We start from the raw sequence: 25066 nt of genomic DNA, 5'->3' as shown, positions 1-25066 counted from the left end.
TTAAATATTTCTTATGTAGTTAGTTATTACATAGCCACACATACCCATCACAGTCAACTAATTCTACCTAAGTCCCTAAACTACATCCTGCCTACTCCACCAACACATCTCAATTTTTTCCCTACCTATATGACTTCCATCCAAGGAGCTGTGTTATGAATAGCATAGCAATAAACAAACAAAAATAAAGTGCAAACAAAACAGGTACAATGCCCACAAAAATTTTTTTTTTTAATAGTGAAATGATTATGCTTTACAGTAACTGCTTAGCTTTGTTATACAGTATTATTAATATGAAATTACAAAATACCCTTGAAAGTCAGGGACATTAACTGTTCCTGCTGGCAACTATTATTAACCACAAAGACAGCATTTTTTTTATATATATATAATTAAACTTTCATATCTTCATCAATATTATCAATACAACTATTATCATTCTCATCATGATATTATTACTATAAATGATTCCCGTGATCCATCCGTGTAGAAACTCAGAAACATATGATTAAAGTGTGAAGCAATTGTTGTTGTTTATTACTAATGATTCTATTTAATGTGAAATGTCAGAGTGGAAACTGTGAAACTTGCCCTAAGAATAAACTGTGGAATCATACAGAAACTTATGTCCATGACTGTTAGAGAAAAAGATAAATAAATATATAAACAACACAAACTTTGTGAAACCAGAGATTTCAGTAACTTCCTCATTTAACAACCTTTCACCAAACATTTTTCACAACAAAACTACTGGCCAAATTAAGAACAATTTTCAAATAACATACACTTTGTAATTATGCTGTAAAGACGTGCAGTGAATGACAAACGTTAATACAGTATTACAAAAGCTTGTTGCTGCATTCTATAAAAATTTACTTCCTTGTCTATGCATCAGAAATTATTAGACAGATACAGTGGTATATGTTAATATGGAATGTCTTGTATTGCTGGAACCTAACCCTCACTTGGATCAATTTTCACCTAATACAATTATTTTTAGGCCTATGTCTTCATTGTTAAGTGAGGAAATACTGTTTATAAGATACTTTTTGTTGGCATTTACAAGAGTAAAAAACAACTTTAACTATGTTTGAAATAGTTTTTTTCTTCCTCTTCAATACTAAGCTGAAACCAGAGATGATAATGTGATAGTTATGAAGTGTTATAAAGGGGATATAAAGCAATAGTACTTTAATACTCTGACAAGGAGCTTAAGAAAACATGCTTCAAAGGGATTAAAATTTCAGCCTTGTCAAAGTGAAAATCTCAAAATACATGACATTCTAATCATTGTCCCATAAGCATACCACATATATTCAAAAGAAAATCCAGACAGAAAGGGAAAAACCATCACATAATACATGAACTGCACATAACATTAAAATATATATATATATATATATATATATATATATATATATATATATATATATATATATATATATATATATTTTGTGGTGGGTGGGGGCGCTCACCATCCACTCACTCGATGTAGTGCTGCTGTTGGGTGTCTGCCCTTTCCTCTCCTCCATACTTCTTTCCTTCCATCCTCTTCTGTCTTTCCTTGTCCTTCTGCCTATGGGTGACTTTACACTCCCTCTTCTGTCTTTCTTTCCTTCATTCTTTCCTCTTCCTTCTGCCTATGGGTGACTCTACACTGAGTGACAAGCCAAATGGTTTCCTGAACACCATGAAACCATTTACTCTGCTGGGTGGTAACCATATAACCAAATTTTGGCGCCTGGTGGTTTAGTGGGTAATTATTGCACTCCAATCGTATTGAGCCCGAGAAGGTTTATGCCCAAGGATGGTTGGGGTTGATTGCTCACGTAATGCCACTCAGGGATGAGTGAGGCTGGTCACTCTCATCTTAAATGTCGGGACCAACTGCCTAGCCCCAGGCTCCTACGCTCCTCATGGGGCAATGTAGGATTGGATGATAGATGGATGGATGGATATATATATATATATATATATATATATATATATATATATATAAAATCCAAATAATGAACATAGCATGAATGGAACAGTGTTGTGAAATGAATGCATTATCATTCCAAATTACAGTCAACAGATCTTACCCTGCCAATGGCAGTGACCACTAACCCTTTTTTTGTAATGGATTATATATTACGTTTTTATTAAATATTTCTTATGTAGTTAGTTAATACATAGCCACACATACCCATCACAGTCAACTAATTCTACCTAAGTCCCTAAACTACATCTTGCCTACTCCACCAACACATCTCAATTTTTTCCCTACCTATATGACTTCCATCCAAGGAGCTGTGTTATGAATAGCATAGCAATAAACAAACAAAAATAAAGTGCAAACAAAACAGGTACAATGCCCACAAAATTTTTTTTTTTTTAATAGTGAAATGATTATGCTTTACAGTAACTGCTTAGCTTTGTTATACAGTATTATTAATATGGAATTACAAAATACCCTTGAAAGTCAGGGACATTAACTGTTCCTGCTGGCAACTATTATTAACCACAAAGACAGCATTTTTTTTATATATATATATAATTAAACTTTCATATCTTCATCAATATTATCAATACAACTATTATCATTCTCTTCATGATATTATTACTATAAATGATTCCCGTGATGCATCCGTGTAGAAACTCAGAAACATTTGATTATAGTGTGAAGCAATTGTTGTTTATTACTAATGATTCTATTTAATGTGAAATGTCAGAGTGGAAACTGTGAAACTTGCCCTAAGAATAAACTGTGGAATCATACAGAAACTTATGTCCATGACTGTTAGAGAAAAAGATAAATAAATATATAAACAACACAAACTTTGTGAAACCAGAGATTTCAGTGACTTTCTCATTTAACAACCTTTCACCAAACATTTTTCACAACAAAACTACTGGCCAAATTAAGAACAATTTTCAAATAACATACACTTTGTAATTATGCTGTAAAGACGTGCAGTGAATGACTAACGTTAATACAGTATTACAAAAGCTTGTTGCTGCATTCTATAAAAATTTACTTCCTTGTCTATGCATCAGAATTTATTAGACAGATACAGTGGTATATGTTAATATGGAATGTCTTGTATTGCTGGAACCTAACCCTCACTTGGATCAATTTTCACCTAATACAATAATTTTTAGGCATGTCTTCATTGTTAAGTGAGGAATTACTGTTTAAAAGATAATTTTTTTTGGCATTTTACAAGAGTAAAAAACAACTTAAAACAACTTTAACTATGCTTGAAATAGCTTTCTTCCTCTTCAATACCAAGCTGAAACCAGAGATGATAATATGTGATAGTTATGACGTGTTATAAAGGGGATATAAAGCAATAGTACTTTAATACTCTGACAAGGAGCTTAGGAAAACACGCTTCAAAGGGATTAAAATTTCAGCCTTGTCAAAGTGAAAATCTCAGAATACATGACATTCTAATCATTGTCCCATAAGCATACCACATATATTCAAAAGAAAATCCAGACAGAAAGGGAAAAACCATCACATAATACATGAACTGTGCACATAACATTAGAAATATATATATATATATATATATATATATATATATATATATAATATATATATATATAATATATATATATATATATATATAATATATATATATATAATATATATATATATATATATATATGTATATATATATATATATATATATATATATATATATATATATATTTTGTGTTGGGTGGGGGCGCTCACCATGCACTCACTCAATATAATGCTGCTGTTGGGTGTCTGTCCTTTTCTCTCCTCCATCCTTCTTTCTTTTCATCCTCATCTGTCTTTCCTTCAGTGTATCCTCGTCCTTCTGCCTAAGGGTGCCTTTACACTCCCTCTACTGTCTTTCTTTCCTCTTCTTTCTGCCTGTGGGTGACTCTACACTGAGTGACAAGCCAAATGGTTTCCTGAACACCAGGAAACCATTTACTATGCTGGGTGGTAACCATACAACCAAATTTTGGCGCCTGGTGGTTTAGTGGGTAATTATTGCACTCCAATCGGACTGAGCCCGTGAAGGAATGGTTGGGGTTGATTGCTCACATAATGCCACTCAGGGATGAGTGAGGCTGGTCATTCTCATCTTAATGTCGGGACCAACTGCCTAGCCCCGGGCTCCTACACTCCTCATGGGGCAATGTAGGATTGGATGATGGATGGATGGATATATATATATATATATATATATATATATATATATATATATATATATATATAATCCAAATAATGAACATAGCATGAATGGAACTGTGTTGTGAAATGAATGCATTATCATTCCAAATTACAGTCAACTGATCTTACCCTGCCAATGGCAGTGACCACCAACCATTTTTTTTGGTAATGGATTATATATTACGTTTTTATTAAATATTTCTTATGTAGTTAGTTATTACATAGCCACACATACCCATCACAGTCAACTAATTCTACCTAAGTCCCTAAACTACATCCTGCCTACTCCACCAACACATCTCAATTTTTTCCCTACCTATATGACTTGCATCCAAGGAGCTGTGTTATGAATAGCATAGCCATGACATCAAAACACAGGGCATTTGCCCCAACCATCCATCAATGGCTGTGGTGGTCAGCCATATTTTTTTTTTCCTTCCCACACTGCACATAGCCAATAACTAACTACCCATAAACTGCCACCCACACTCAAAGCAAAACAGCATCCTTCATAAACCATCACCAGGCATTCACCCCTTAGAGATAACCCTACTCGGAAAGACACGAGTATACTTACAAGCCTAATTGGACACCGCCCCCCCCCCCCCCCATTTTTTTTTTTTTTTTTTTTTTTTTTTTTTTAACACCCTGTATGGTTACTACCTAGTCACTACAATCATCTAAAACTTCCACCATTACAAACAGTAACTCAACAACATCCCTCTCTATTCAATACAACACTTTACAGATTCTCCCTCCCCAACCTGAACAACCTCAAAAAAATCACTTCAAAACAGGTCACTGGCCCCAACCATCAGCCAATGGCTGTGATCATCAACCATTTAACTGCAAATAGCCACTACAGCAATCCAAAATCTCCATCCAAACAGCATCATAAACCAACATCAGACATCCCACCACTCAGAAAGTACCCTTCCCAGAGACATGAGTACACCTAGCGGGACTGAAAGCAGTCATTATCCTTCCTTGCTACAATAAAAACACAAAATACAACTCACAATCCACAATGTCCACACCGCAATGCAGTTCCTCACACCACAACACACTTGCTCACCTTATGCACCCCACTATCACAACACAGACAACCTTTCAACATGACCATAGAAAAGACCTCTGATAGCAACATGTTGAACTGGCCAGGGGTTCCTACAGTGTACCAGGTTCACATCCAGATGAATCTGAGGTTGCAACAATAACAGCAACAGCAACAACAAAAACCCTACTTCACACACAAAATCTTCAGCAAGCATGGGACTATCACACATCCTTGTCTCACTCTGACATTAAACCATTCATCTACGAAATCCTAGACAAGCTTCAGTCATTATATACTTAACAATACTCAGCGGGTTTCTATTCATATTTAAAACCTATCATAATCCTTCAATATTCACAGCCAAAATTTTCTCCTGGTCCATGAATGGCATAGCTTACAATCCTGTTCACAAGCCTTCACTATTTCCCAATGCTCACATTTAATTCACACATCTCCCTACCATTCATAAATCCACCTTGTTCACCACTCATCAGGTATTCAGATACATTCCTCATTTCTGTTATTATTCTAAACACCTTTCCTATAATACCTGGATCATTCCTCTGCCTTCATTTCATTTACCTATACTTTCACACAATGGTACATTCATTGTCTTCTTCTCCACTGGTATCAATTCCATTCATCCAACCTTTCTTACATAATATAACCAAGAAACATTTCATTCTAATTTCTCCAGTACAATCATTATTCTCTGCATATACCCTGAACATCTGACGCCTTCCCATTCTTCAACATTTTCAATGCAATCTTCACTTTTGCCAGTTGCATTTGTCTAGAATCACAGCACTTTGCTGCACACACGTTTACTTAACTAGTCTTCTCTCGCCATTCACATTTATCTACCTTTCAAATATCATCTATATTTGCTCCCAACTTCACTTCCATTTATTATAACTGTGTCACTCATCCCTAACACTTCCACATTTCAACCTCATCTCATCTTTACAGCTCCTTCCAGGCTTCCTATATCCAGAGTAGCCTGCTGACCTGACACACAGACAACCATCCTAAACACATTAAGATTCATCAACAAAGAGAAAGCATAAAAATGGGAGAACTACCAACAGCATACTCAGTGAATGGCTTGGAATCCTGACCACCTCAGAAGCACAACGATACAATACAAACTCTCAAATCTGAAATGCGTGGTTCCAAATGCTTTACGGAAACTTGAATATTTAGGAAAGTAGGATCATCATGACAACTGAGAAAATCATGGAAAATCTACAGTATGAAGAGTAAATCAGTAAAGTACCTTGAATTAATATATATTTGTTGCTATACCTGTCCACAAATAACCTTTGTCTTCAAATATGCATTGACAGTGTGTGGACAGATTTATATCAACATGCCCCCCACAGTACAAATAATATTTTGGAAGTGGAAGATTTTGGAAACTGCATGTTCAGATTTGGAAAACTGTACTGTATTTAATCTTAAAATGCTTAAATTACTGGCCGTGACGATAGAGATGTACCATAACAACTTTATACAGTATGTTCTGCCTAGCATAACTGTAACATACTAAATAATCTGCCTAACATATACAGTAAAAATGAAGATTTCTGAGCTATCTTGAGTGAAGAGAGGAAGGGACTCGAGGCAAATTATTTCTTTTAATTGCTCAAAAAGAAAATGGTGAATTTTAAACTTAAAAAGGAATTTGCGATTTGTGAATAATGTGATTTTTTACTCATACAGTATATAAAAATATTTCAGTCCGCTGAGGCACCTGAAGATTTTTCCACAACAAAGCTGAACATGTCAAAACACACACATATTTGCCCACACTATTACACACTAAAAACACAGAAAAGTAAACAATATGTACATATTACAAATTTGAAATAATGTTCAAAATCTGATGGTCAATAATAATAAAAATAATAATAATAATAATAATAAAAACAATAACAAAAATAATAATACACTTAAGACTTTTAACATTATTATATGGCAATGTATGGGCTCAGTAAAGATTTACTATCACTAAAATTTTAACTTCCACTGGGTAATATCACCGACTATTCTTTTATCGCTAAAAAAATAAGAGAAAATGCACTATGATGAAGAAAGAAAAAGTGCATTAAAACAGTGTAATCACTTAACTTCCAGGTAGACAAAGGTTGACAACTTTCAATTAGGCGTCATTTACAGTTGTGGTACCCCAGACTGTCCAATCAAGAAGACCCATCAACCACAGCGAAGCAACCACTCCTACAGGGCTGTCCTGAGAACAAAATGGTTATGTAAAAATCGGGAAATAACCAACATTATTATATCCAATTATTCCCAATGCCTTTACAGTATAATCGATCACCCTTCGGTTAAGTTGGGGTAAACCTATTAGGAAGCATGGAACCAATTCCCCCCCACCCCAATTTCCACATTTTTCTTAACCAACAACCTTATGCGAGCTTTTTTTTTTTTTTTCCTAACATTTTATTGATAAATTCGCAGTGAATAACTTAAATGAGTAAACCAGCAGTCCTTTAAAGTCACAAATAAGTTTTTTAGTTTAAACACAGGATTTTGTTGTGTGAATGGCATTTTTAACAAAGTCAATGTTATATCTGACTTTCTACTTGAATATAACCTAGATTTATTTTGAGCTGCTGAAATATGGCTAATATCTGAGGTTTCTGACACTTGTTTCTACCAACCTGTACAACACTGTTCGTACTGAGCTTAGGAGATACTTGCAAACACGGACTCTGCATCTATGTGATAAACTGTACACTCCTTGTTTCTCTGGAAGTCAACTGTTGTAATGTCTGTTAAACACCTAATAAAATTTAAGTTGTATGTTGTGATAATATATCACCCACCTTCCAACAGACACCATGAAAACTCTGAATTAGTAGAATTCCTCTTGAAATTCTCTATTTCCTATGAAATACTGATCTCGGGAGACTTTAACTTACCTCTGATAGTCTGGCAACACAGTCAGCACATTTCTGGGAGTTAACCTCCCTTTCATCAACTATTCATGGTTTGTATCATATCTTTGGGTCTTAATAGTGGGTATCGACCCAAATGTTTGTACACTGGTAATATCTTGGACTTGGTCTTAACTTCCGAGTGATAGGGTGGGAGATGTAGGAATTCTGGGTAATATTCCTAGTAGTGGCCACTGTCCTTTAATCTTTCAAAATTATATCCAAACTGGTGTTGAAGTAAGCTTCAACTGTCATGTTAAATACAGGGTATTCCTGGCACTGAGATAAATACAAAAGGATAAATTTGCTGCTGCAGGACACTGACTTAGATTTTTAATTTCAAGATATCTCTGTGGACTCAATGTTCTCAAGGCTTAAATCCATTCTGTCCCACTTGGTTGACCAGTATGTACAAGTTGCCTCTAACCGATACACACATTATTCTGGATCCCCTCCCAAGTCTCTCAAGACAAGATGAAATAATGCCCGGACAGCGTACGACCAGAGTCGAAATACTTATGGAAGACACTCCCCACAGGCTCTTCTTGCCTTGGAATATTATAATCACATCAGTGATAGGTATCACAACTATCTTGTATACTCCCAAACAGATTCTGGGAGATCCCTGACTGGTAGTTTGAAATATTCTTCCAAACCAATACATTAGTACATAAGAAGCAAAAAAGTTGGTGTATCATCTGGAGGTCCTCCCATACACTTTTCCTATTATACTAAGAAGACAAATGTCCCTATGACTACCACACACTTCTTTTTCCCCTTTTCCTTTGTACAAGGGAATAATTATACCTTACTTCCAATCCTCCGAGACTCTACCTTCCTCCCAGGCCAATCTGCACATCTTCCACATCCATTCTACTACTATCTCTCCCCCATGCTTCAGCATTTCACCACACACTCCATCAATTCCTGGGGCTTTCCCCAGTATAACTTTCTTCATTGCTTCCACAACTTCTATCCTACTGATTTCTTCCTGTCTTCTCACCTCCCTCCTTCTCCCAGCCACTTTTACTCGCATTACTTCCATCCTGTATATTCAACAATTCCTTAAAGTGTTCTCTCCATCTGCTCACTTTTTCGTCCTTCTCCACTAGTAAGATACTATTTTTATCTTTCACTCCCCTGCTAACCTCACTTCCACCCTGTCTTACTCTCTTCACCTCTTTCCAGAACATTTTCTTACAGTCCCTCCACTTCACACTCAAATTCCTCATCCACTCTCTTCTTACCAATCTTTAAATCTCTTTCTTTCTACATATAACTCTCTCTTCCGCCTCTCAACTTCTTCCAGGCCCCTATTTCTCATCCACTCATTGTATGCCTTCTTCTTTTGTGCCACAGCCTGTCTCACCTCTTCAGTCCACCACACTGTTCCTTGCACCCCCCTCCGTCTTCTCTTCCTCCCACACACCACATCACATGCTGCACATATTTCTTCTGTAAATATCCTGCACACACCTTCCACGTCCCCCATCTGCTCCAATTCATATTTCCCCAATCATTCCTCCACTTCTCTCTTATACTCTGCTTTTTTCTCATCCCCTTGTAACCTTTCCACTCTCCTTGCAACTACTCCTTCCTCTCACCTTTCCCTTCTTCTATTTCTCCATCTTACTTAGATCCTAATTCTGGCCACCACCAAGTAGTGGTCAGAAAGTCCACTCCCCCAACCTCTATAAGCTCTTGCATCCATTACACATCTTCGCATCCTTTCATCCACACACACATAATTAATCATTGCCTTCCTTTCATTCAGTTCACCACCCACCCTTCTCATCACTCACCATGTATACCAGAGGATCATTTAATGCCTGAAGAGGGTACTGGCTATCACCAACCCCCAGCACAAATGTCCACTAATGCACTGCCATTCTCATCTATCTCAGCAGGCACACCCCACTCACCAACTATTCCATCCACCTTCACATTCCCTACTTTACCATTCATATCACCGATCAAAAACACTCTCATTCCTTCCAAACTTTTCCATGCACACTTCCACATTTGTCCAGAACTCTTCTCTCACTCTGCTAGCACGATCTTGCATTGGCGCATACACACACACAATCGCCCACATTTGTATTCCAACTTTCAACCTTACCCACACAATCCTCGAACCAAGTGATCCATAGTCTTATGCTCTTCTTCCATTTTTTACTCACAACTATACATACTCCCTCTTTTGCCCTCTCATTCTCACCTACTCCTGTACATATACCCCATCCATACTCCCATTCTCACACTTTCTCCTCTCCATTTTGTTTCAGTTATTCCTCATACATCCATTTTTGCACCCTCAAGCACCTGGACAATCTCTCCCTCTTTCACCTCATCATTCGCACCTCTTACATTCCATGTTGCCATCACTAAGTCCTTTGTCCGGTCCTGGGTCGTCATCATTTGGTCAGTCCTTGTCCGAGGCTTCTTGTTTGTCTTTTTACTTAGTTGTTTTCCGGGGAGGGGCACTAACCTTCCGCCAACCCTTTTAGTCGCCTTTTACGACAAGCAGGGATACTGGGGGAGTATTCTTGAAAAACCCCTCTACCCCCAGGGTCTATCACGAAAAAAACATCCGTTAAGCTGGGGTCTGGCCATCGCTAGGCGGGGTATGGTGGTATTTCTACCCCCACTGTTAAGCTGGGGGTATCACATACAGGGGTAACGTATATCGACGTATTACTGTTACGTAAAATGTATACATTGCTTGCAAATTTAAGACTAGCATTCACATATATAATGAAGACATGCTGAGAAAGATAACAACATTCACCAGGCCAACCCTGGAGTATCCATCAGTAGTCTGGAATCCTCATCTCAAAAAACACATAGATAAGATTGAAAAAGTATACGAAGGGCAGCTACACGATGGGTACCAACCAAGCTTAAGGGATCTAAGCTATGAAGAAAGACTAGAAAAACTGAATCTACCAACACTACAGGATAGAAGGAGACATGATTATGCTCTATAAATGCATCTCAGGGAAAGAGAAAATAAGTACGATTATATAACCTATGGAGAAGCATCGGCAAGAGGGCACTGCAAAAAACTAGCCGACATAGAGAGGTGATAAAGACGTAACGAAATTCACTTTCCCGAATAAGGCAACTGACCAGTGAAATGCACTGCCAAATGAAATACTGTAGTGTGTGCCAAAACTATTCATTAATGAGATTATGTATGATAAAGCTGGTTTAATACACGGGACAGTACGAGCCTGACTCATTCCTGTAAAGATACAATTATGTAAGAACACACACACACACACACAAAATGGGGGATGATTTGGTTTGGTTAGGTTATGATAGGGATGCCTTCATGTGGTGGCACTGACAACCAGGCAGTGGAGTTGCCTGGTGATAGCCTACAAATGTCCCTCATCTACTTCCCCATCTTTCAAAAGCAGGGAGGCTCTTTGCAGAAGAGATAGTTAAGCCTGCATTCCCCGAGGTTCATAGGCTGTTCACGTAGTCGAAGCCTGGCACAACAACAATCATGCTATATTAGGCTACACTAAATCTAAACCACACTACCACATAAATCAATAATAAAACTGAACAAATCATACTAAACAAATATCATAACCTGCATTCCATCTGTAAAAAATTATAATTCATCTTAATTCCCTATACCGGTTTGCATTGGCCGGCAAAATGACAACAGCGCTTACCTCATGGGGATCTATCCACATTATTATGATGTCCACTTTATGTCCTCGTTCTCCTTCGTGTTCAACGTTACGTGTCAATACTTTCTGGCCCGTTTTTCGACGTCTTGCTATCCGCTGACACATAATTCTGACTTGAAAGCACCAGCAGAATCTTCCCCTTCCTCTCAAACATGACCGCCAGCCCCCACCACCAAGCTACAAAGCAAAACATCCGGGACCTTCAGAAAATTTTTTTATTGAGACATACAACCAACGTCTGATTGGTACTAACAATAAATAAAAAAATATATAAAACAGACTGGAAGAAAAAACTTGATTAGTAATTTATCTTCAATATTAACCTTGCATTTATGGACCATAGAAAACGGCTCACCGGGAACAATTCTAAATTTTATATTGTAAACAAAACCATCCGAAAGTTAAGCATTAATTCAACTCTAGCTTTAATCCCGAAGAGCGTAGCCAAAAACTTATCCTCCATGTCGACCTGTTCTTCATGATCATGCTGCCCTCTCTCCAACTCATACACTATTTCATTCTCGGTCTCCCCCTTCCTCCTCCTCCACCATTAGGCTGCCCTCTCATTCACACCACTCTCATACACTTCTCATCCGTCCATCTTTCATTTCTTCTCGCTCATCGCTCCACCTATTCCTCCACTGCCTCCATGTCACGCATCCCTCCATCTATTCCTTCTCTTCATTCTCACTGATCCCTCTATCTATTCCTTCTCTTCCTCATTCTCACACATATCTTTATCTCCATCAACCCTCCATCCATTCTTTCTCCCCATCTCCCTCTATCTCCTCTCCCTCACCCTCCATCTCTCTAATCCCTCTATTCAATCTTTCTTCCTCTCTCCCTCCATCTCTTTCTTCTCTCCCTCACCCTCAATCTCTCACTCCTCAATTTCTTCTCTCCCTCACCCTCCATCGCTCATCCCCCTATCCACTTTCTCCCACTCTCCCTGCATTTCTTCTTCCCCTCCACCTCCTCTCCCTCACCCTCCACTGCTCATCCCTTTATCTATTCTTTCTCCAACATTCCCTCCATCTTTCTTCCCCTGCATTTCTCATCCCTCCTATTCCTTCCCCTCCTCATCCTTCAATCTCTCTCTCTCTCTCTCACCTGGCAAACATCCTTTACCCCTTTACAGTTCAGTTGATGGCCAAATTAATGTAGTCAGACCAATGGGCTATGTCAACCATACTACTTTAAAACGAACTTAGGACAAGGCTCTGGTTCTATATCCCCTCCATTGCAGTTTTTCATGACTAACACCATATTCTTACATTACTCCTGTTAAATGAACATTTAAGGTAAATATATGGCAGCTTTAGACAAACAATAAAATGTGTCTAGCAACCAAGGAAACTCATTCCTACCTTATAAACAAAGTTCATTGAATTTCACGCAGCCAAAACTGAGTACAGTATCTATATTGCTTGGTCCAGTTCCATCAGATGAAAAACCAGCTACAGTCAATCTGCAAAACAGGGGGAAATTTGAATCCACTTTATTGGTAGTAATATTTTAAAAGGCATTTTTAAAAATCTATTGGACAGCAATGAATAATAAGGTAAAAAAACAATACCATACTTTACCACACTGTCAATGATCTTCCATTTTTTTTTTTTTTTTTTTTAATATTTCACATGTTATTTAGGATAGATTATGCCTTTTCACGGATTTATTAGGATGCGTTACGGTAGAAATTTTGGTCTGATAGGAATTGGGGGCTTCCAACACTGGTCTAGTGACAATCATTGGTGGTTAAAATCAATGGGAGTCTGGGGGAGGATTTATAAGACTAACAGGATCATCAGCATATAAGCACCCTCAGGCGTCTAAGCAGCTTCATTAAATACTCTGCAGGTAAAAATATGGGGAGTTGTTGCCTCTCCTAACATTTAAAGGGCTCTCCTTCCGTACTAAGGGATCTTTGTATGCGGCATATGTTAACATGTAATGCTGTATGGTACCGTACTTGGACAGAAAAGAATATTCATACACTCAAACGTACAAAAATGACAATGATCAGATGGATGTATAGTACCTCCTAGAATGCAAGGCCTGGGGGGGGGGGCTAGGTTTACAACTGAAGAGTTTAGAAGAAGGATGGGAGTGGAATGTACTGGTTTTGTGATGAGTATACAGTATACAATCTGGTATAACCCTAATATCTCCTATCTATACTCAGCCTAACTTAATTGGCATAACCAGTCACCTGGGTTATATTTACAAACAGGAATAATTCTCTACATAATATGATCACAACAATGCATGAAAAACATCATGGGTCAGTCGTCAGGAATAGGTAAATTTTGACATTTTCACTGGATCTACAAAATTTACAAAAGATTTTAGGATCACCAAACAAGTGAGTTCGAAAAAAAAATATCCTTTTAGTCATTAGGGATCAAACTTAGTGAATGGGTAAAGGTCATCCAAAGCTGACATAAAACCTACTTTGACAGCAACAGGTTAAACACGACAAAATATCGGTAAACTTCACTTTTGAGCCAATTTGCACCAAACTTAGAGAAGATATCAATGTCAATAAAACATCAAAGTCACATGATAGGTTACAAAGTTCTGTCCTATACAGTATTGATTACAAGGCACAGTAGTCGTCTTCAGATACATTACTTCTAGCAATACACATCTGGTCTAAATGGACATTAGCTTCACTACAACACAAAGCTGAAACCGTCAGTTATGTATGAAAAACACTTCAAAAATTTTTAAACTGGTCCCAAATTATACTTTATAGAAGGCTATATGTATAACCACCAATATTCTTACCAAAATGATCTAGGGCAATATAAACAACCTACATTTAACGACATACCTATATTCTTTAACATTACCTTACAGTACTTATCAACTATCATTACTAGAAGTCATTTCTCTTGTGCAGAAAGCATAAAAAAAAAAAATACAATTCAAACTAAACCTTACGACGAATATTCACAACTCGGTGGTAAACACTTTCAGTGTGTTATCTTTTGACTGCTAGATCTATTTTACTTTCAACACAGTAAATTACAACTACTGTTGGATGATCTTCATTTTTATGTTTATCCCTTGCTCCTAAAAGTAATACTTATCAGAATAGATGCATAAATACTCACAACAGCTGTGTTTGGAACTAAACAGTTTCTTACAGCTATTTTCCAGTAGGATGAACCCCTACATACAGATCCAATCACTGCCTAAATACCAAACACAACCACACCATCTAACTACAACAATAACACTGCATTAACGATGAAACAACAATAACTGCATTACTGCGGGTCACCCAATTATGGAAAACCTAAATAACAATAGCAGCCTAGAAAAAATGGGAACACTTATGTCAATGACACCAATTACAAAACTAACCCAACCCAAACAAATCCCTAATACAAAGCACTCATAACATACTCCCTCCTATTAAATACCCATAACCAGAACTACAAAAGAAATAATCTGAAACCGAATAAAACCAAAACTACTTATGATAAAACACCCTTCACAAAATCACTTAAAAACTTAGCCCAAAGAAAAGTCTCTCATTACAAACTCCTTCCCATTAAAAGCTCATACCCAAGACAACTAGGACATGAACACTAATTATAAAAATAACACGACCAAATCAACTCCTCATGACAAAGGACACATCATAAAATCACTTATTAAAAATCGCTAACAACCAAAATGCATGCCTAAGACAAAGCTCATCACAGACTCACTTCTATAAAAATTCTATTACAACCTATTCCCCATTATAAAATGTTACTACAACTACTGTAACTTCACTTGAGACGTCCTTAAATAAAAAAAACACCCCTACGAGTATAACAAGACATTCTTAAATTAGTCATAAGACAGAACAACCAAAATAACTCACATAACCATACCTCGCCCCATAGATACCTGGGTGTGAGGAGAGACCAGGACGATAGTGACGGTATTCAACTGTCATCCAACTGTCCCATCACCACCCATCACATCACAACCTGAAATACACATCAAATATTACACATAATTCATAGGCACTACTGTATATGCAACATAATTGCAGGAAACATACATTATGTATGTTACATGAGGTACTGGAATATCTATCTATCTATTGCCAAACGCCTCAATCCCGTAAAGGGTGGCCACAAACAAATCTCCTCCACGTCGCCCTGTCCCCCGCCATTACATTGCCCTTCTCCCAGATCGCACCCCCCTCTCTCATATACTGTACCTCTCCATTCCTTCCCTACATCTCATCCTTGGCCTCTCCCTCCCTCTACCCCTTCCACCTCACTCACATACACTCTCTTCGTCAGTCTCTCACTCTCCATCCTCTCAACATGGCCAAATCACCTCAGTGGTTTCTCCTAACGCTTCCTATTGCATCCACAACCACACCATAACGCTCCTTCACTTCCTCATTTGTCAATCTGTCTCTTCCATGTGACTCCACATGCTCCTCTCAAATTACTCATTTCCACTGCTCTCTCTTGACTTGTGTCCCTCCAACAAGGTCCAAGCTTCTCTTCCATACATTAGAGTTGGTATCACAATACTGTCAAGCGGTGACTTTTTTACTTCAATGCTCACTTTCCTGTTTCTTATCACTGCTTGCAAGGAACCAGCAACCTTTCTTGCTTGTTGTACCCTTTCAAGCACTTCACCCTCCAAACTTCCATCTTTACTCATCATACTACCCAAGTACTTAAACGAACTCACATTTTCCACTTCCTCCTCCGCCAACTTCACTGTACATACAGTGACTTCATTTCTCTCTAAGACCATAACTAACTCTTCCCTGCATTCACCATAAGATTTCGTTTCTTACACACTCTCCCAAACTCATTCACCAAGCCTTGCAGCTCCCTTTTGTCTTCACTTAACAGTATTATCTGCAAACAACATTACAGGGAGTTTCCAAACACTGCCCTCTCTCATTGGGGCCGCTCCAACATTCACTGCCCTACCTTGTATCTCTTTTATAACCCCATCCATATATAACAACTGTAAATTTTATGCATGGGAGATCTCCTGCAGTTTCACCCTTAAGGCTGCTGTGAGGTTTTTAGTTCTTCATTTCCTTATTAGTCATGGTTCTGCATTACAAAAATTTTTCTGTAAAGACTTTGAACCCCAGCATTTCAGATTTTAGTTTGTACAGGATTGAGTGGCCATTTATTTTCTCAATTACATACCGTACCTTATTAAAGTGGGTTATCTTGAGCAATATCTGAACCCATCTACAGTATATACTTCAGAAAAATGTCTCCTGATCTACACGGAACTACTATGCACATAAGATTTATGATATACTGTATAAATATTGTGTCATATGTAATCCCTGCAGTTCAAATGCTAAATATAATATTGTCTGCTGTTCCAAAATTTCTACATTTTAAAGAAAATAAAAAAATAAACTATGGCACATGTATCTCATGTAGTTTGAAGTCCAAGTCTGTCAAAGTTTCAATTTAAAGGATGGTTTTATGCCTTATATGTCAGAGCAAAGTAGCCTAGCCCCCGGCTCCTACACTACCATTAAAAAAAAAAAAAAAAATCAAACTCCTATAGTTCAAGTCTAATATTTTATCTAACATCCAATACTGGTAAAAATACTTTCTGATACATTTAACCCTTCCAGTTCACATTTTTAAATGTATACCGGTATGTATAATTTGTCGACAAACATGGTAAACACATTCAACACTATTGTTACCGTACTGCTGACCCCTGCAATTTAATATCTGCAATGCCTGAAATTTTCTTAAAGACGGAAACAAGTTACTCCGGGACCGGCCCATAGTTCTTCCAGGTTTTGTCCCGTCATTCCAGACCCCAGTTTAGCTGGACCTAGTCACTGCGGCCTCCCACCCAAATCAGTGCACCCTCCCTAACAGTATGATAGATATGTCTCCTACGAGAGTGTCTGCACAGATAATTAATTCCCGGTTCTGGATAGCCTACAGTCTGAGTCCACAATTACAACAATGGGGGTGGGGGGGCTCTGCAGTAAAGTAAGGTTAGGTTAAGGTAGGTTAGGTTGTATATATACAGGGAGGCCGGAGTGATGTGAAACCTTATAGACAGTATTCATGAAAAATAATCGGTAAATCTGAAATCTTATAGACAGTATTAATAAAAAATAATCGGTATTATTTTAACAAAGTGGATCTCCAGATTTAGGGAAAAATATTAAAACTCAGTGTCTCTGAAACTAAACACCTCCCCCAGGTACCGGGTAAGACCTATATAATTACGGTAGCTACACAACACGATCAACTATACAGTACAAAGAGCAATTCATTGGCGTTTTGTGAGTCCACTTGTAAAATATTACCAAATGAAATAGGGTAGGGACACCTAACCCATCCTGCTCACATACTCTCCAAAGCTACATAAAAGCTAATAAATTTGTGAACTAAAACCCTTCGCTCCGGGGATACCTGATTCTTTCAGTACCGTATCCATGTTTTGCTTGCTTCTGAAAAAATTTAGTCTAATACCTGCCAAACCGATCCACTTAGGAAAATCTCTAAAGTTACAATGTTTAGATCATTCAGCGGTATAACTTTAGAAGTAACCAACGTTACCAATTTTCATTATATTACGTCCCTGAACTATTCTAACTAAGACTTACCTTTTAAGCCTAGTTTGAGTTGGGGGAGCAAATTTTGTAGGGGTAGTCATATAGTGGCTTAGGTTAGGCTGTCGCTCAATAACGGATGAATGTTGCGCCATATTGGCTGGTGCAGGGCCTGCTGGCGTGTGTATTCGGTCTAAAAATTTACCCATTCAGCTATAACCTATATCCCCCTCAGTTACCTGACCCCTAACACATGAAACCGCCATATACATCACGATACTAAAGACACGTGCTTCAAATTTTCTGTTGCTTATTTTATGAAGTACAATATATAATGAGAAACAGGAATTCGGGTAACATTAGCTTACCGCTGTTCAATTCTTAACATGCTTGTCAGTATAATTTACCACATGCCACTATCAAGAGTACATTAAATACATTTACGGTTACTAGTAACGTTATCTATACGATTAAACAACTCTTAACTTACCAGTAATGGGTGGAACGTATAACAAAGCTAGTCCAACTCAGTTCACCAACCTACCACCTCCGCCATTTTACTTTTACTATATGCCTCGATAATTCTCGTCATGACCGCCAGAGGGATTAACTAAAAGGCTTTTGGCGCGCAATTCAAACTAATGTTCTTTTTTCTTTTTCATAGTACCACCAGATCTTAATTTTACTTTCACTCATTTTATATATATATTATATATATATATATATATATTTTTTTTTTTTTTTTTCAATACTCGTAATTATACTTTTAACTTTTCCCCTTGTTACATCCAGTTTAAATCACCTTTTACAAATTGCTAATAGCAAAGTGTTTACACAACTTTGGCGAGCATTCCAAATAAAATAAATATATAAAGACCCTGCTTCACTGAGTTGGGGGGACCATAATAGGCTCATCACCCCGATATTTGGCAATGATTATCATTCAGCACTAATTTTTGTCATGGGTTACAGGAAACCAACAGACCTGTCAGTCAGTGTAGATTCACCCAGGGAAGAATAGGCAGACTGCATCAAGTGGATGATGGTTGCCACTACTACCTACCAACTTCAGTAAGAAAATAATGGTGGTGGTTATCCCCGGCCTGTCTAGACAAGCTGACCCATCAACCACATGTAAGAAACTGCTTCTTTGAGGCCATCCTACAGGTACGGTACAGTAAAGTACAGACCCGTGCAGGGATCCACCACCCCCTTGTGGTCGTTGCTGTTGTTTATCAGCCACCTTTGTGGCAGACAAAGTCTCACCATGGTCATGCCAGGATCTTTCACCACAGCTAGGTGCAGGGAATACAAGGTTTAGCTCCCATGTGGGTCTGTTTCTTTCCACCCTGAGTGTATACCATCACCATGTGTAGGGGCTGGGGAGAGGCACACTGCCAGATCGTATGGCAAAAAGTATGGCAAGGTGGGGGCAGTGTGGTAGCAAAAACACATCCCTGTCTTACACCAGAATTTACTGGGAAGAAGTTGGATGTTCCCTCCCATACTTGACAGCACTCTCAGTGTTTGATTACAAGACAGCATCAGTTGGATTATCAATGCGGGGATCCCACACAGTCACAGGAATCCCCATAGTACCTCCTGATTTACTAGGTAAAATGCCTTCTTGAGATACACATAGACTGCAAGCAGACCTTGTCGATAGACCTTGACTGTAGCAAGACACCATAAACTTGTAAGGGGTGGCCATTTGTCTCTGGTTATTGGTTTTACAGGAAGGAGCACTAACGCTCCACCAACCCACTTGTTAACACGTAGGGAACACGTGTGAGTTGGTTATATATATGGTTACCACCCATTGTTGAAAATGGTTTCCTGGCTTACAGGAAACCATTAGACTTGTCACTCAATGTAAACCCACCAGAAAAGGAAAGAAGATAATAAAAAGTGACAGGAAAGATGAGGGAAATAGGGAATGAGGAGGGCAGACACAGAAAAAGAATGATAATGGTGAAGGAAGAAGTAGGCACCACTACATCAAGTGAGTGGATGATGGTCACAACCACCTACCACAGTATGCCAGAATAATATGAATACCTGAGACCTGGATAGCAGTTAAATGAGTTCTTTATATATTAGCTGTCTAGGATTACTAAAACACAGGTACATTTTCAGATTTTATTAACCACAAATAAACTGGTAATCGTAAGTGAATGCCTCAGTTACTACAGCCTTTCAGAGCTCCTCCGACACTCACAATGCAGTTATGTGCAGCATCCAAGAGGTAGGCTGGAAGCTCACTGACTGACTCTGCTATTAGGGAAGAATTGTAAGAGAATGTAGAAGTATGTCACTAAACAGCTTAATTTTATTTTCCACTATGAGAACTTAACAGAACACTGCTGCTAATTACTTACTAAGAGAAAAGTTACGACAGAACATGTCACTGATTGCTACTGTCAACACCTTTTTAAAGCTTAATTTAGGAAAACTTTTAAAATTTAGTTAAAACATTTATGAACATAACATGCTTGGATTATAAATGGTAATACAAAACTACTCTCATAAAGGACTGATGGAAATGACCATCAATTTGGCACAATGTCAGAATAAGATGGTGAAGAGAAGAGTAAGGAGGAAGACATACTGTTGTGTTAGGAACTAAACAAAGTTATCATACTGTTGGCATTGTCTTCACTACCTACAGCAGAATGACTACACTAGGCTGCTGCAGGGAGGGATGTGGATGGGAGGACAAAAAGGAATACAACCGAAGATAAGAGAAGAAAGAGAAAAGGGAAGAGTTGGAAACTGAGGACAGAAGGGCAGAGTGGCAGATAAAGTCCGAAAATTTTGAAAAAATAATAATAATAATAATGAGAGAGAAGCATTTTCAAACAAAGTGGACTGGAAGTCAGAAAGGTAAGGTAGAAAAAAAAAAAAAAAGATGGAACAGAAAGAAACAAAACGTCCATACTGTTCCTTCTCTTGAAGCAGACATAGTACATCAGTTCTACACTCAGTTATATTCAAGAGATTTAAAACCATGAGCTTATGTAAGGAAACAGAAGAAAATGAAGGAAAGTTGGAAAGAGAGGAGGAGGGGTAGTACCGGGTAACTAATATCTGAGGGTGCACTACCTGGGAAAAACATTGACAACATCCAAAGATGACATGGTAATACACTAGCAAGTCTTCAGTGTCTGATCAAATAGAAAAAACTTTACATCTTTGGAAGCTGTCACTAATTTATTTACTATTTTTACTTATTTCTCAATACCCTGACCATTAACAGTATCTTGAAATCAATAAAATCATATAGATATGAGAAAACATTAGAAAACAAGGATAACTGTGGACGCATGGCAACACAGTTCCTGACTTTCTCAGGACCAACAACAGTAAAAACTCAACCACTTTTTAAAGTACAGTAGGCTACTCTCATAAAACACCAACTCAAAACAAAACCTCAAAAATGGGATATACAATGATTATACTGTACACTAGTACTAAAGGGAGCGCCAGTATGGAGTTTTTATACTAAATCCTTGAGGTTCATGTGTCTAAAAAAAAAAAATGCATTTACTATTAGTGTAAGAAATTACTTGATGTGCCCCATCAACACAATGTCCCTCTCATCATCACCCACTGTTCTATTAGTGAAACTGTCTTGTTCAGTATTTAGGAAACTTATTAACCCGTCACGTCCCGAGCTATTTCGCACCTCTGACACCCCCCAATCCCGAGGTATTTTCGAAAAAATTTTTTTTGGCTAAAACCTCCGCTTTTGGTGAGAAACATCGAAAATTCATAGAGAAATCGCTCACCTGAGGTTTAAAATACTCGATCCAGGTACCAGTACCTCCTTACCTGACTGGGTTTTCTAACAGGCTGGCACCAAGGAAAACGAGTTCTGTGAGAGGGTAACTATTTCACACCACTCATAAACGGAATTTATTTATTTACTTGGTATGAATTTACATGTAGTACGAGAGTATATTGGTTTTCAAACAGTAATATAGGCATTATAAGCATTGTTTCACTCACCAACTCATCACTATACCTGACCTTCTTTTGCCACATTACCTGATCATTATTTCTGACTGTTTCTTCCTCTAATGCTATGTAAACTTTGTCCTCCACATTGTCATCGATTGGGGAATCACTCTGGCCCTGAATGTCTTTACTGGCCAGGTCACTGGTAACAGGTGAATTGCCGAGACAATGGCGTGAGGGGGGGAGGGGGGAGGTTATGCAGTGTAAGGCATTGTCCCTGTTTGGCATCTTGTAGAGGAATAGAGGAAGGTGTCCCGTGTATACATACGAAAAATCACGTGCGAAAATTGAAAATTGTGCAAATTAGGGACCTTGCAATTGCACAACGTACCAGTATGTCGTCAGGACTGGCAAATGCAAAATGTTGCAACGTACCCATACGTCGACGGGACGGGGCGGGTTAATGAATAACTACTGTAGAATTACTAAGGCAGTACTGTATTTATCTTACACTGCACCCTTACCTTGTATCTGTGTTTACTAGAAGGATACAGTGTACTGCATTTATTAATGGTGCATATATTTCCTCAGCAAAACACACTGAACTGCAGAATGTGACACAGCTGAGGAAATAAACATTTTTCAACAGGGATGCCAGTATTTTCACTAGCATTACCATATGTTTCTGAGGAAGAAGGAAAGGAGATGCTTTCCAAAAGTTACTGAAGTGAAAGTTCTTAACATTACTGGTTTATGTGATTGTTATTTCACAACAGATTATGGTTTTAAGCCTCCAAAGACCTTCAGCAGCAGCCTACTGACATGACTGTGGATGGTAATAATAATTAGCATAGTATGTGCTGAAACTGATTTTGTAAAGAGGTGAATGTGTTTCAGGGTTGATCAAAGTAATGCATTAATCTGGTTGAGAGTGAGGGTGAGAGGGATGTTGAGTTTGGAGGCAGCATGTCCCAGCTGCTTTGCCACCTCTGGCCACTAAGAGAAAGACTAGTACATGGTAGTAGTTTTGAGGAGGAACACTAGAAATCACAGCTGGAAGGTGGTAGCTGCTAAAAGTGCCATACAAACCAGGATCCAGGACTACACATTTATCGATGGACTGGGGTAACCAAGTAATGTGTGTGAGGATCTTCCTGGTTGGCCTCTTTATGGTCTGCTATAACTCTGTGCCAAGCCATGACACCACCTGCAGGTGAACTCGTTGACCAGCCTGTTTCAGGAGGGCCACAGCAGCTGCATGGCGCACTTGCTCCAGGGATCGACCATCAACAGACAGGAGGCGATCACCACAGCGCAGCTTACCATCCAATGCTGCCGGTGATGACTGCACCACAAAAAGCACATGGATGGGCTCTGGACCCCGCTGAGGATCAACACCTCCCACAATACTAAAGCCAAGAGAAGCCCCTGCAGCTCGGTGCAGAATGACACTTTTGGCTATATGGAGGCAGCGAGGCAGCCGCTGCCAGTACAGCCATGATGGCACAAAATTTCCTGCCCCACCACCACTCTCTGGTCCCTCCAGCAATGACAGTGTCACACCTCCCAGCTCAGCTGTGGCCTTCAGCAGGGCCACTGCCTGGCCATGAGTCAGTCCAAGCAGAGACTGACCATTGACTGAAAGCACCACATCACCTTTCTGTATTAAAAAAAAAAAAAAAAAAAAAGGTAAGTCATGCTTTAATTAATATTCCATTCTAATTTGAAAACAACACTCAGCAATTACCATATCTCTTTAAATCAATGCAGAATATGTCATAAAGTACTTTAATATGATAAACACTTGCATGAAATATGTCAAATTATATTTACACTATTACTAAAACTCATAGCATTAAGAAAAATGCAAAAATAAATAAATAAATAAAATAAAATAAAGTAAAATAAACATTTGGAACTTAAGCTCAAACACAAACACAGACAGAACACAATACATTTTTTTTCCAAGTAGCTGCGCTCAGTTTAACTGATCATAAAAGGTTTTCCTGTGTTGGTAATGAACATTAAATAAATAATACTGTTTAAAGAAACTACTGCAGAACTCATAGTAAGTGCATGGGAAGGAAAGTAACTATCTCCTCCAAGAAGGGAGTTCTTTGACAGCATACCACTGGTGCAGATTTGTAATATCAAAAACAGCCAATGTGATTAGAGGCAAAAGAACACCAAAATAGGCACTTAACATTATCATTTGCTCTTCATAGATGCTACAGATAAAACTAGCTCTGAACCTTGACCTGTGAGAGAAGAGAATGCAAACAGATTGGAAAGTACAAAACCGGGTTGAGATGGAAAAGCTGGGTTTCAATGCGTGACAAGTTAGAACAGTGTGCCGGAAGAGAGATTTGGCATAAGAGTTATTACAAAATTGATATGAACAAGTAAACTAGGTTGGTATGGACATATTCAGAGGAAGGGAGGGGGGGAATGGGCCGAGGTGGGTCACAGGTCTCAATGTGGAGGGAAGAATGCCCCGAGGCAGACCAAGGAAGACAAAGGTTGAGGTCCCACGTGGAGACCACCAGGCTTAAGGACTGAGCAAGGAAATGGCATGAGCTTACAACACATGAAGAACCAAGTAAAGCAAAAACCTGCACA

General features: G+C 38.4%; 1 protein-coding gene across 1 annotated transcript in view; it reads right to left on the bottom strand.

Annotated features, from left to right (window-relative positions):
- Positions 1-22240: 22240 nt before the first annotated feature.
- Positions 22241-25066, bottom strand: part of LOC145413612 (ligand of Numb protein X 2-like) — a 34720-nt gene continuing 31894 nt past the window's right edge. Inside the window, exon 8 of the mRNA XM_080283267.1 lies at positions 22241-24107. Coding sequence (XP_080139393.1) covers positions 23625-24107 — 483 coding nt within the window. The 3' untranslated portion in view covers positions 22241-23624. The remainder of the gene's footprint in view (positions 24108-25066) is intronic.

The sequence above is a fragment of the Coenobita brevimanus genome, chromosome 97 (genome assembly GCF_032717465.1).
Source record: "Coenobita brevimanus isolate Jiangsu-jjx chromosome 97, ASM3271746v2, whole genome shotgun sequence".
In the NCBI taxonomy this organism is placed as follows: domain Eukaryota; kingdom Metazoa; phylum Arthropoda; class Malacostraca; order Decapoda; family Coenobitidae; genus Coenobita; species Coenobita brevimanus.
This window is presented reverse-complemented; position numbering and strand designations above follow the sequence as displayed.